The sequence below is a fragment of the Saccopteryx leptura genome, chromosome 1 (genome assembly GCF_036850995.1).
Source record: "Saccopteryx leptura isolate mSacLep1 chromosome 1, mSacLep1_pri_phased_curated, whole genome shotgun sequence".
Lineage (NCBI taxonomy): Eukaryota > Metazoa > Chordata > Mammalia > Chiroptera > Emballonuridae > Saccopteryx > Saccopteryx leptura.
The window spans coordinates 60892120-60905421 of record NC_089503.1 but is presented as its reverse complement, the minus strand read 5'-3'; the positions used below and the strand labels follow the sequence as shown (position 1 = coordinate 60905421).

Genomic DNA, 13302 nt, shown 5'->3' with positions numbered 1-13302 from the left:
TCAGAGGGGTGGGGGTTGAGGGGCTGAATGAAAAAGCTAGAGGGATTAGGGAGTACTAATTGGTGGTCACAAATAGTCACGGGGATGTCAAGTACAGCATATAGACTAGAGAGTAGTCAAAAATATTGTAATTACTATGTATGGTGCCAGGTGGGTTTTGGGAATACTGGAGGGAACACTTTGTAAGTATATGATTGTCTAACCACTATGCGGTACACCTGAAACTAATACAAAGTAATATTGCATGTAAACTGTAATTTAAAAATAGAATAAAAAAAAAAACAAGACTGGCTGGTTTTGCTGAAGGGTGAGCAGTAGTGACATCTAGAACCTATATAAAGAATATAAAAAAAGGAAAAGGTTTTTTGGGGGTTTTTTTTGCATTTTTCTGAAGCTGGAAACAGGGAGAGACAGTCAGACAGACTCCCGCATGCGCCCGACCGGGATCCACCCGGCACGCCCACCAGGGGCGAGGCTCTGCCCACCAGGGGGCGATGCTCTGCCCCTCTGGGGGGTCTCTCTGCCGCGACCAGAGCCACTCTAGCGCCTGGGGCAGAGGCCAAGGAGCCATCCCCAGCGCCCGGGCCATCTTTGCTCCAATGGAGCCTTGGCTGTGGGAGGGGAAGAGAGAGACAGAGAGGAAGGAGGGGGGGGGCGTGGAGAAGCAAATGGGCGCTTCTCCTATGTGCCCTGGCCGGGAATCGAACCCGGGTCCCCCGCACGCCAGGCCGACGCTCTACCGCTGAGCCAACCGGCCAGGGCCAGGAAAAGGTTTTTAAAAACATGAGTGCTTTACATTTCTGCCTCTCTTCTTACATTACAAACACCTAAGAATAAACAAAGGATATTCAATTGGGAAGCTCCTCTATTCCCTGTCAAGAGGAGGAGGCCTGTGGTAAATGTTGATTTTGCTGTGTGATTAGAGGCAAGTTCCTTGCCTTTCTGTATCAAGTTTCTCAGATTAAGAGGAGCTGTTCTAGATAAATGCTAAATTCCTCTCCATCTCTGAGATCTTGAGTCTGCGATTTTATCTCTAGCTTCTAGCCCAGGCTATGAGCTGGATGTGTCAAAAAGTGTGTTGGGCAAACAAATGGTTTTTAGGTTTGCTCGCTTGTATTGCAGCAGCTATAAAAGGCTGAAGGGTACTTGCCCTCAGGGTAGTGGATTGAAAATTGCGGGTTGCCTTCCTGCTTGGGAGGGGTGATTGTTTGCTACTGTTTGCTGGAGAAGGGGTATTTCCACCAGCCTGTTTTGCTGGAGAGTCCAGACAGAGTGAGGGAGTGCTGAGGGGCTTGGGAGCTCTGCTGAGGTTGGTAGGGGCCTGTGAGTCTGGAGAATGAGTCCGGGTAGTGGAACCGGAGACTGAGTCGGAGCTTGGGAACCCTGAGAGAGAGGGAAGTGGTCTTCTCTGACTGCTTGCTTGTCCGCTGTTAGGAGACTTTAATAAACGGAATGGCCCACCATCCTCTGGCTCCACAGTTCCTTTTACCTTCGGCCAGAATCCAATGGGAACCTGCATGGCCTCGCCCCCCTCCCCCCACCCGCCTTACAATGTGAAGAGAGAGTTTATGAAGCTGTGTGGAATTTGCCTCAGATCCATTTTTACTGTCCCCTAGTGGCCATAGGTAGGAACCACAAGCAGGATCATGGAATTGACCTTCCGGCTGAGACTGCAGCCCCACTCCCACAGGGCAATGGCAGAGTGTCTTCTGGAAAAGAAAGCTCCAGTTCCATCTCACAAGGTAACAACTCCCAACCCAAGGCAATGTTCACAGCATTTACCTACATCTCCACATACACAACTTAGAGAAGATCTGGCCTCTGCTCTGCACAGGCTGCTGCAAAACATACGTTGTGCTGGGTAAGGTGGCCCTTCTGATATATAGGGCCTGGTTATTGTCACTTCCTTAGGCAGAGATGGGGGAGTTCTCTAGTGCACAGGTATTCAATCTTCACAAAATTAATGCTTAGAATAATGGCTGGAGCTGGGGTGGGGCTGAGACTCATGACATAACAGGCCTTTCCTCCATCCTCAAGGAAGTATCTGGGCTCTGACTGAGCTCTGTGGTCTGAGGCCAGCACAAGGCTACAGAATTCAGCCTCCATGGGCTCCTCCAAGGCACCTCCATTCTTTGCCCTGCCCTCCTTCCCACCTAGAGACTATAGAGAAAGCAGCTCCCCACCCTTCCAAGCAAAGCCCCACTGAAGACCTCTGGACACCTCTCTACCACCACCTCTCAGTCATTCAAATCAGCAACACTATTTCCTCCATCTGTACTTTCTTTTCTTTTCGTTTCTTTTTTTTTTAGTGAGAGGAGAAGGAATAATGAGACAGAATCCCACATGCACTCAGACAGGAACCCACCTGGCAACCCTGTCTGGGGCCCACTCAGATAAAACGAGCTATTTTTAGCACCTGAGGCTAACACTCCTTGGACCAACCATCTATCCTCAGTGCCTGGGGCCATACTCAAACCAACTGAGCCACTGGCTACAGGAGGGGAAGATGGAGAGAAGGGGGGATGGAGGGGAAGAGAAGCAGATGGTCACATCTCCTGTGTGCCCTGACTAGGAATTGAACCAGTCCTTATGCTGGGTTGATGCTCTATCCACTGAGCAACTGGCCAGGGCCAGGTCTGGACTTTCCGCTCTGCCTTTCAACTGCTTCCTTGCAAATTTGTCACCTTTTGCATCCCAGCTCAGGTATCAGGGTTCCAGTCAATGAGGCACCCCACATTGGGGTAGGGGCATCTCTGTCACAGGTCTGACCATCCTGCATCTCCTCAGCTGTTTTCAATGTTTGTTTCTGCTTCCAAGGAGTCCACTCACAGCTCTGAAACAGAGGAGCAGTCCTTGAGGTGGATGAATGGCAAGGACAGGCATTTAAGCAGTGAGAAAGTTGGGCTGAGCCTGACCAGACGGTGGCGCAGTGGATAGAGCGTCGGATTGGGATGCAGAGGACCAAGGTTCGAGACCCCGGGGTCTCCAGCTTGAGCGTGGGCTCATCTGGTTTGTACAGGAGCAGGAGCTCACCAGCTTGGACCCAAGGTCGCTGGCTCATGCAAGGGGTTACTTGGTCTGCTGAAGGCCCGCGGTCAAGGCACATATGAGAAAGCAATCAATGAACAACTAAGGTGTCACAGTGAAAAACTGGTGATTGATGCTTCTCATCTCTCTCCTGTCTGTCCTTATCTGTCCCTCTCTCTGACTCACTCTCTGTCTCTGTAAAAAGAAAAAAAAAGTTGGACTGAGATCCATTAGTTTCTGCTGGGAAGGGTTCACAGGTGGTCAGTACTTACTGAACTTAATAGAATCAGAACAGAGTGGGTGTGGCATGAAATTACTAGAGTGAGAGTAGGCCAGGTCTCGCCCTTTGTGGTATAACTTAGGCCAGGGGCAAGGAACACAGTTTGAGCAATCCATAAGGACTTTTCCAGCTCAGCCCTTCCAGCACCTTTCAGCTGGACAGCAGCCCTTTATCACATGGGGCTCCAAGGACCCTGCCTCCTGGTTCACTCGTCTGTAATTCTCTGGACCTTGTGATTTTACATCTAATGAAGAGAATATGGCAAAAGTGACAGGTGATCACTTCTGAGATTGGGTTATAGAAGACTGACTTCTGTCTTCACTCTTCTCTGGCTCATCTCATTTACTCTCTCTGGTGGAGCCAGCTGCCATGCTGTGAGATCCTCTATGGGAAGGCCCATATAGTGAGGAACTGAGAGTGGCCTCTGGTCAACAGCCAGTGACGAAGTGAACCCTGCCAACAACCATGTGAATGACCTTCAAAGTCGATCTTCCCCCAGTTGAGCCTTGAGATGCCGCTGCCCAGCCGACACCTTGGCTGCAGCCTTGTGACAGCCCTTGAAGCAGAGGGCCTCAGAAACTGTGGACAGTGTTGTTTGAGGGCAGTAAGCATTAGAATAACTTGTTACACAGCAATAGATGACTAATACACCACACAGGACCATGAGGATCAAAGGAGCAAGGGGGAGAGGGCTTGGCAGGTAGCCCAACTGGAGCCATGGTCTTCCCAAGGGTCAGGGGCAAGATGCAGATGTAGCCTCAGCAAGCGCTCAGAGGACGTTCATTTTTATTTATTTGTTTAGGAATATACAAAAGTCTGATATGGTACGGTGATCTCATCAAGAGAAAACAGAACACACAGAGGTGGAGCTGGGTTTCCTCCCTGGCCCTATCCCCTCAAAAAGGCACACATATGTGAGGCTTGGTTTAAGGACCTCTTATCCTGGAACCAATTTGATGCTCATGCCAGGTCCCTTCTGTGCACGGAGGAGGGGCCCCTTCCTCACACCCACACTTGGTAGTGTGGGTTAAGCAAACAGAGGCCATTGGAAAGCGTGGGATCAGGCCAACACCAGGTTGATGCTGGGTCCACGTCACCAGCCCCCTGAAGAAAACCAGTCACTCCAACCAGAACGTGGCAGCAGGATAATCCAGGAGATGGTTCGTTCGGGACAGCCCTGTTCCCCAGCACAGGATCATTGCCACCCCCACCGTCTCTCCGGAGGCCAGACCAGGCTCAGATGTGAAAGACTGGGGGTGTGGGAAGTGGCAGAAAGGAGAATCAAGCTGGAACAGTCCAGATGCTCATCACTGCACTTTTCAAAATAGGGACTAGTCCTGCCGTCAAGTCAAGGTAGCTGGGAGTAGAGATGTTTGTATTAGAAGCGGCTTCTGCTCTTCATCCTCCAGGGGCAAAGAGTGAATAATCTAACTGGCCTGAGTCAATAATGTCTGTCCTTCTTCCCCGATTCACCAGGACTGAGTTTTCTCTGTCGTTTACAGAAGGGAAGAGGAGAGGTTGGTTGAGAACACATGAAGGCCCAGCTGTGCTAGCCACCACCTAGAATGGGACAAACTGGAAGTGAAAGAGCTTGAAACATTCACTTTTTCCATCTTAAAAAAGACCTAACATTATAATGGTTTAACAAAATTATTTTTTTTTTTAAATAACCCACAGACACCCATCACACTTCCAAATTTACAGAAAAGCACTCCAGAATTCAGTAGAAAACTGTTAGCAGCAGGGCCCTCCTGGCAGCTGGCCTGAGGGCTGGCTCAGTTCACCTCCAGGACCTCGGTGTCCGGGAGGCCAAACTTGGTCTTGTGCTTGTCGAAGAGCTTCACCAGGGCCTCCATGTACATGGCGTGGTACAGGTCGATGTCCTGCTGCGTAGGATGCTCCAGCTTGGGAATGGTGATGGGCTCACCCACTGCAGGGAAGGGGCAGAGGCCTCTGGTTAGTTAGTGCCACTCAGCCCACCCCTCTGGGCTATTACCACATTGTTGATGCCAGCAACCCTGTGTTACATGCCAACCATGTGCCAGGAACTGTGCTGAATGTGTTCTTAGGTTGTACTTTTTACAGGTGAGAAGACTGAGGCCCAGTGGCATGGGAAGGGACCTACCCAATGCCACAGAGTCACTAGGCTGTAAGCAGGGTGAATACTGGCCATACCCACTGGCTCAGCTGGGAGCTCCTATGAGAGCTGTGGGATCAGGGAATGACTTTGCTTTTGGCAAGACACTTCACTTCTCTGAGCCTCCGTTTCCTCACATATCACACGGGGATCCTTCCTCAGGGGGCTTTGCTGAGGATTCTGCGAAATTGTGACATGCTTTGAGAAGTGTGGTAAGGGCGACAGAGGAAGGAGGAGACCAACACTCACATTTCTGCACACTGCTTTATTTCCTAATCTTGTCTTGCCTCCACACCCAACTTATCACCAAGACCTGTCAAAGACATTTCTGAAAATTCTCCCAAGTTCTCCTCCATTTCCACTGCCAACCCTCCATCCTAGCCACTTGCTACCACAAAAGCCTCTGGACTAGTCTTGTGGCTTCCATTTTTTCCCCTTTCTAATCTACTTTCTATCCAGCAGCCCCAGGATCACTTTAAAATGCAAGCCTGAACCTCCCTCCCCAAACCCTCAAGTAGCTGTTCATTCTTAAGGTGAAGAGCCAATTCCTTCACAATGCCCACAGGGCCTGTCCCTCCCCAGGAGCCCCTGAGCATGAAAATGTCTCTGCTGCCTCATAGAGATACAACCTAGTATGGGACTGGCCTATAACAAGAGTCAACGGTAAGTCTGGGTCATGTGACTTAAAATGCAGGAAATCCATCTCTGTATAAAGTACAAAACACAACATGCGGCTCTATGTGAGCTTTGGCCTCTGAAGTCCATGGATTGTGGCCCACATGCTCCTGTGTGATCTCTAGCTTGTAAACCATTAACACACACACAAACACACACATACACCCCTACACAATTCTTTGAACTCCTCTAAATGATCTCAAATAAACCAAAGCAAATAGCTGAGAGCCAAGTACAGCCAATTTTATGCTACACTTCCACAGGATTATGCTCCAGTCATGTTGATTCTCTTCTTTCTGTTCTTCAAAAATCTATAAAGTCTTGCTGTAGGAACTTCCCTAGGCTATTATTTCTGCCAACCCCACCCCCACCCCCATCACCTCTTTGGCTGGATAATTCCTATTCACCTAACAGTGTAAGAGTCACCTCCTCCCTGGGGTCCACTATGGCCCCCAGAGCATCCGGCACATGCTACTCACACCCACTCTTGATCTTTGCTGTAACACGATCTTCCCTGACAGACTCCTGGGCTCTGCAAACACAGAACTGTGGGGTCTTGTTTTGTCACCTAGCACAGCTTAGCTCACAGTAAAAAACTATACCCCATGACCCCCCCCCCAACCTCCAACAGTAATTTCCATATGGCAGCACCCAATAGGTCTTCATGGTTTAGAGCAGGGGTAGTCAACCTTTTTCACCTACCGCCCGCTTTTGTATCTCTGTTAGTAGTAAAATTTTCTAACCGCCCACCGGTTCCACAGTAATGGTGATTTATAAAGTAGGGAAGTAACTTTACTTTATAAAATTTATAAAGCAGAGTTACAGCAAGTTAAAGCATATAATAATAATTACTTACCAGGTACTTTATGTCGGATTTTTGCTAAGTTTGGCAGAATAAATCTTTATAAAACAACTTACTGTAGTTAAATCTATCTTTTTATTTATACTTTGGTTGCTCTGCCACCGCCCACCATGAAAGCTGGAATGCCCACTAGTGGGCGGTAGGAACCAGGTTGACTACCACTGGTTTAGAGCATGGATATCAGAGCTAGGTGGCCTGGATTTGAATGCTAATTCTACCACTAATGAGCTGTGGCACCCCAAGTTCAGGGTCTTCAGGAAGGGAGACTCACCAACAGTGGTGATGGGCTTGGAGTAGGGCACCAGCCCCCAGGTGTCAGAGGAGAAGAGGCCTCGGCCATGGAAAATACACGGGGCGAAGCCAATGTACTTCTGGAACTTCTTCTGGACCCATCGGCCCCAGGAGCCCTCCTCAAAGATCACCTGCTTGTAGACCTCGTTCTCTCCGAAAGAGTAGACAGGAACCAGGTCAGCACTGGAGGGGAGAGGCCAGGGTCTGTCACTCCCCAATCACTGGCTTTTGTTCCTCCTGTCAGCCCTCAGGGCCTGGACACCAGCCAGCCAGGCACCCCTCCCCCAGGGCTCTGCCAGAATCACTTGGAGGGGGTCCCAAACGATGCATCTGGGGAGCATATCAGGGCTTTGGGACCATTAGGTAAAGGGAAGGTTGAGAACCCTGCTCTAGAATGCCTGTTCTTTCAGATCCTTCAGGGCCTGCCTCTGCTGGAAAGTTCTACCGGCCCCACACCCAACCTAGGCCTCGCTCAGTTCTGTGTCACAGCTCTCAGCATGCTATGTTGTCACTGTCTGTCCCTCCTCACTCCCCACTACCATGAATGCAGGGACTGGGTCTGATTGACTGTGTCTCCAGTTCCTGGCACAGGGCTGGCCCTGAAGAGTAGCCTCTTCTGAAGCCTGAAGCCAGGTCTTAAGGACCCAGAGAGGAAGGCTGTGGGACCTAGATGGTGGTTTCTTCCCTAACTTGTGTGACTGCAGGCTGCATCCTCTCCCATTTCAGGTATGTCACTGATTAGGATCTGTCACCCCAAAGCCCTCCTCCTGGGGTTGCCCAGAGCCCAGGTATGTGAAGAAAACAGTGGACGTGGCATCCAAGGAGCCTGGCCCTGCATTTTACAATGTGATCACTTAACCTCGCTCAATTTTCTTAAGTGGAAAATGAGGATGTCATCACCAGGCGGACAGCAGGACTGCTGTGGAATCAAAGGGGGCTTAGCAGCAAATGTACTTTGTCAGATGAAATGTGAACAGGTGGCTATATAGAATGTGTCTCTGGCTTTCTAGAAAAGGTCACAGAAATCCAAGCTGCCCAGTTCCTCTCTGCCTGTCCTTAGTAGCACTTCTCCGGGAAGCCTTCCCTGATGTTACCAGCCGTGCCATCCTAACTTCTGGCTTCTTGCTCTCCTAACAGCATGGTACCTTTTTGGCCCCAGGGCATTGTCCTCCATATGAGCCCAGCCTCTCAGCCTACCTGCAAGGGCTTAGGGGACACAGGCTGCATCTTTGCCCCATTCAGACACCAACGCTACACTTGAACAAACTTGGCCCAAATCTTTGGGCACCAATCTCCCCTCCCTTACACAGGAGACAGGATGGTGAACTCTGTTCTATGCCTTCCTGGGGCATGGGCCCTGCCTCCAGGAGCCAAGGAGCTGCTACTCTGGGCTGAGCAAAGCTTTGGAGGAGTGCGTGTACACGTGCATATGTGTGTGTGCAGGGAGGCACTTACCCATGTCGCAGGGCCAATTTCACAAAGCCCTTGCGGTTGCGCAGGGTGACGGCATTCTTGCCGGGCATGGAACTCAGGGACTCAGCCGCACCCCCCACTACAATGATGATGGCATTGCCACTCCCATTCTTTGAGAGCAAGTAGTCTATGGTGTCCCGGTTCACAGGGCAGATGCCTAGGGGAGGAGGGGACACACAGTCAGGGCTGCCCATAGATGCACTGCAGACCCCTGCATAGTCATGTGTAAACAGAAAAAGCCCTGGACTTGGGCCCCAGACCTAACCCAGCCACTTTAAAGTGGCATGGCCCTATATAAGCTATTCTTTTTCTGAGCCTTGGCTTATCTGTAAAATAGGGATAATGACACAAGGATGTTTAGGTAACTCATTCATTTGGCAAACACTCCTGAGGCCTTAACTCTGCCAGTCTGGTGCCAGGGGCTGGGAAGCCCAGTGAATCAGGCTGTTGGGGGGGGGGGTGTCACAGGTAGGGAGATAATGACAGAGCCATGGGCAACAATCACATTGTGCACAGGGCTGCACAGGGGCTGGGATACCCAGAAAAGGGGCCAGAGCAGGCTCCTAGGAAAGACATCAAAGTTGAATCTTACAGACCTATGAACAGCTCTTCTGCTCAACCCTGACTCACCATGCCTGTGACAGGCTGAGAATCTCAGCACAGGACTAGTATGGTGTATTGGCTTCCTGGCCAATCTGTCACCTTGCTCAATGGAGAGGCTCAGGGCTTGACAGTGGTGGCCAGTAAGAAAAAGCAAAGATGGATTCTCACCTCCAGACATCAGGTATTCCCTCAGCACTGGCATCCGGAAGTTGCCAGCCAGTGTGGCCAGGTAGGGCTTTATGCCAGGGAACTTCTTGCTCACTTCTGTGGCCTCTGTGCTGAAATTGCAGAAGGCACCCAGGCCCATGATGCCATGGGGGTGGTATCCAAAGATGTAGTTCCTGGTGGTCAGCAGGTTGTGAGTCTTCACCAGCTGCAGGGAAAACCTTGGGTGAGAGGAAACTGGCCAGGAGTGGGATTCTGGGGCACATTCAGAAGGCAGAGGAGAGACTGGGTGTGCTACACCCCCTGAGACTTGGGCCTCAAGAACTGGAGTGACTCTCCACACCTGACCCCAGACTTTCATCACTGGGGCCACAGTGCTGGGCGCTCATCAGTTGCCATTTGGACTGCGGGTCCCTGGGAAGGCAGTGGGAAACCTTCTCCCTTGAACCCCTTATTTCTCCAGCCAAACATACCAGATCCCCTTATTTGCACTCTGCTAACCTCCTGTCCTCCCTCCCTCTGGGTCCATCCTGTTCACCACAGCCAGCATGACTATTACAAAACACAGTGCAATCCCTGTAACTCTCTAGTTCCCATTGGGGTAAAGTCCAAGTCCCTTAGTCTGGCCAGAGAAGAAATGGTGCAGCCAGCCTGAATGGAAACTTCCTTCCAGGCAGCCAGATTCTACTTGGGCTCTGATGCAGGAAGGACAAGGGCGAGCAACAGCCCTTGTGCCAGCCAGTGGGGGCAAGGGAGGTCAGCAGTATAGCTGTGCAGCTGACCTGTGGTACTTTTTTTATTTTTATTTTTTACTTTAGTTCTCTCTCTCTCTCTTTTATAATTAAGGTATAATTGACATTTAACATATTAGTTTCAGGTATACAGCATGATGATTCACTATTTGTACATATTGCAAAATAATCACCACAATAATTCTAGTTAACATCATCATCACACAAAGTGACAAAATATTTTTTCTTGTGATGAAAACTTACAAGTTCTGCTCTTAGCAACTTTCAAATCTACCACAGAGTATTATTTACCACAGTCACCATGCTATACATCATAATCCCAGGGTGAACTTGTTTTATAACTGGAAGTTTGTACCTTTCGACTATCTTTTAACCCACTTTGTCAACCCAACCACTCCTGCCTCTGGCAACCATCAATCTGTTTCTGAACCTGTGAGTTTGGTTTTTTGATTGATTGTTTTTTGTTGACCCATGATACTTTCAACAAAACTGGGCTGGCATGCTCTAAAGCAGCGGTTTTCAACCTGTGGGTCGCGACCCCGGCGGGGGTCAAACGACCAAAACACAGGGGTCGCCTAAAGCCATCGGAAGAACAACCAAAACACAGGGGTCGCCTAAAGCCATCGGAAATACGGAAATACATATTTTCCAATGGCTTTAGGCGACCCCTGTGTTTTGGTCGTTCTACCCCCACCGGGGTCGCGACCCACAGGTTGAAAACCACTGCTCTAAAGAATGATTTGCTTCCTCGGGGTCCACCCTCTGCCCTGGGGTGGGGTGGGTGGGGTGGCTGGTGCAAAGTTTCCCTAAACCCTTAGCAACAAGAGGCACCTGCCCAGCATTACAAGATAGAGGGGAAGGATGGTATTTTGTTCAGAAAACATCACTTTTTTTCTAATTAGAAAAATAATGAATAATCACAGAGAATTTTCAAAATACAGCTTAAATAAATCAAAAGCACCTGTGCTACTTCCATCCAGCCAAACCACTCTGATATGTTGAGTTCTTTTTCTACTCAAATATACATGTGTTTGTTTGTTTTGTTTTGTTTTTAGCAAGAGAGAGACAGAGACAGGAAGGGAGAGAGATGAGAAGCATCAACTCGTAGTGGTGGTACCTTAGTTGTTCATTGATTGCTTCTCACACGTTCCTTGACCAAGGGGACTCCAGCCAAGAGTGACCCCTTGCTCAAGCCAGCGACCTTCGGCTTCAAGCCAGTGACCTTTGGGCTCATGCTGGTGACCCCACGCTCAAGCTGGCTATCCTGCACTTAAGCCTGATAAGCCTGTGCTCAAGCCAGGTACCTTGGGGTTTCGAACTTGGGAGCTCAGTGTTCCAGGTCGACACTCTATCCACTGCACCACCACTGACCAGGCATATAACAAGCACTGTCTTCCTCTATCTGTTTTTCCTTACCAAAATTCTTCAGTAATATGACTTCTTATGCCTGTGCTATTCTATCACACAGCTATGCTACAAATAATGAAACTACAGTATAATCAAACCCTGACTTACAGACCTTCAAAAAGCTTCCAAAATTTCCCTCATAAATAATGCTTTCACAAACACCTTATTTTTATCTACATGTCTGATTATTTTCTTGAGGTAAACTTCTAGAAATACAGTTCCTAGGTCTAAGGACATGAATAGTTTGGTCCTGTGGGCTGCCCTGATCTCTAAAGAGGTGGCAATAATGACATTGTCACCTTCAGAGCTTGAAAAAGCCCACATCTATGCCCTGGTGCCAGCCAGAAGCAGAGCCACTGGCCATGGGCCGAACATAAGGAGCCTGAGTTTTCCATGACTGCGCATTTGGGAGCCTCCTAGCTGAGGAAAGGACTCTGCTCAGTTTGCGGAGGGGTGGTGGCGGCTGGCTTTGGGACATTTGAAATCCAACAGGAGCCAGAGGGGCATGGAAAGAAGGAAAACGAGCACTGTTTGCGGCTGTAAATGCCAGTGTGTGCAAAGGTGAGCAAGACCTGTTGAGTTTCACTCCCTATTGCTTAAGACATTCTTACTCTTTCTCCCACTTTGCCTTTGACAAATAGATTAAAGCTGCTCAACACCCCAACCAGATAGCAACACACAAGTCTACATTATCATAAAAAACCCAACCAACTCTTAGCTGTCGACTACATAAATGGGGAGCAGCGGCAGTTTAATCCATGGCTAATGGGGTGGGGGCAGTGAGGGAGTCCAATGGGAGCCCAGCTTTATGAGTTCTGCAAGGTGGTCATTCTGGGGTTTTGCCTCCTGAAGAGCAGGGCTGCCCACCACTGAGTGCTCAGTGAAGCTGCAAAGAGAGAGAACCTCGGGCCGGCCTTTGCGAGAGGACGGTGCCGACGTGAGAGCTGAGCAGCCAGCACCGCCTTGCTTCTGGGCTGCTCACTGGGCCTGGGAGCCCAATGCTCAGAATGGGCTGGAAGAGCCCTGGCCCAGCCCATTGCTTTCTTTTTTCTTTTTTTTTTTTTAAAGATTTTATTTATTGATTTTTAGAGAGAAAGAAAAAGGCAGGGAGATGGAGGAGTGGAAAGCATCAGCTCATAGTTGCTTCTCATATGTGCCTTGACTGGGCAAGCCCAGGGTTTCGAACTGGCAACCTTGGTGTTCCAGGTTGATGCTTTATCCACTGCACCATCACAGGTCAGACTATTGCTTTTATTACAAGGTAGAAACTAAGGTCTAGAGAAAGTAGTGCCGCTTTCCTGGAGGTCACAGTAAAAGAGTCTGCACGTCTGATGAGGCCACCCAGCTGTGCTTTTCCTGGGGCCTGGATTGGAGATGTGTCACTGTCATTGGTAGAACCACAGCTGTCTCTCTAAACCATTTCTCCCCTCTCCCAGGCCACTGTCGGGTGGGACATGTGGTTAAATGAGGTGCCCTGGAGTCAGAGGTGGATCAATGGCGAGTGCACTGGGCAAGCACCCTGGGCCCTGACTTCTGAAGGTCCCTGCAAAACCCCAACTTTACACTTTTTTCTAATGACACCAAGTTCGATTTCATATGTGCAATTTTAACATGAATAGTACATAATATT

At 49.5% G+C, this 13302-nt stretch overlaps 1 protein-coding gene across 1 annotated transcript in view; it reads right to left on the bottom strand.

Moving 5' to 3' along the window:
- Positions 1–4076: 4076 nt before the first annotated feature.
- DGAT2 (diacylglycerol O-acyltransferase 2) overlaps positions 4077–13302 on the bottom strand; it is a 37338-nt gene continuing 28112 nt past the window's right edge. The window contains exons 5-8 of the mRNA XM_066368762.1: positions 9517–9721; positions 8728–8902; positions 7253–7455; positions 4077–5237 (exon numbers count right to left, since the gene is read on the bottom strand). Coding sequence (XP_066224859.1) covers positions 5083–5237; positions 7253–7455; positions 8728–8902; positions 9517–9721 — 738 coding nt within the window. The 3' untranslated portion in view covers positions 4077–5082. The remainder of the gene's footprint in view (positions 5238–7252; positions 7456–8727; positions 8903–9516; positions 9722–13302) is intronic.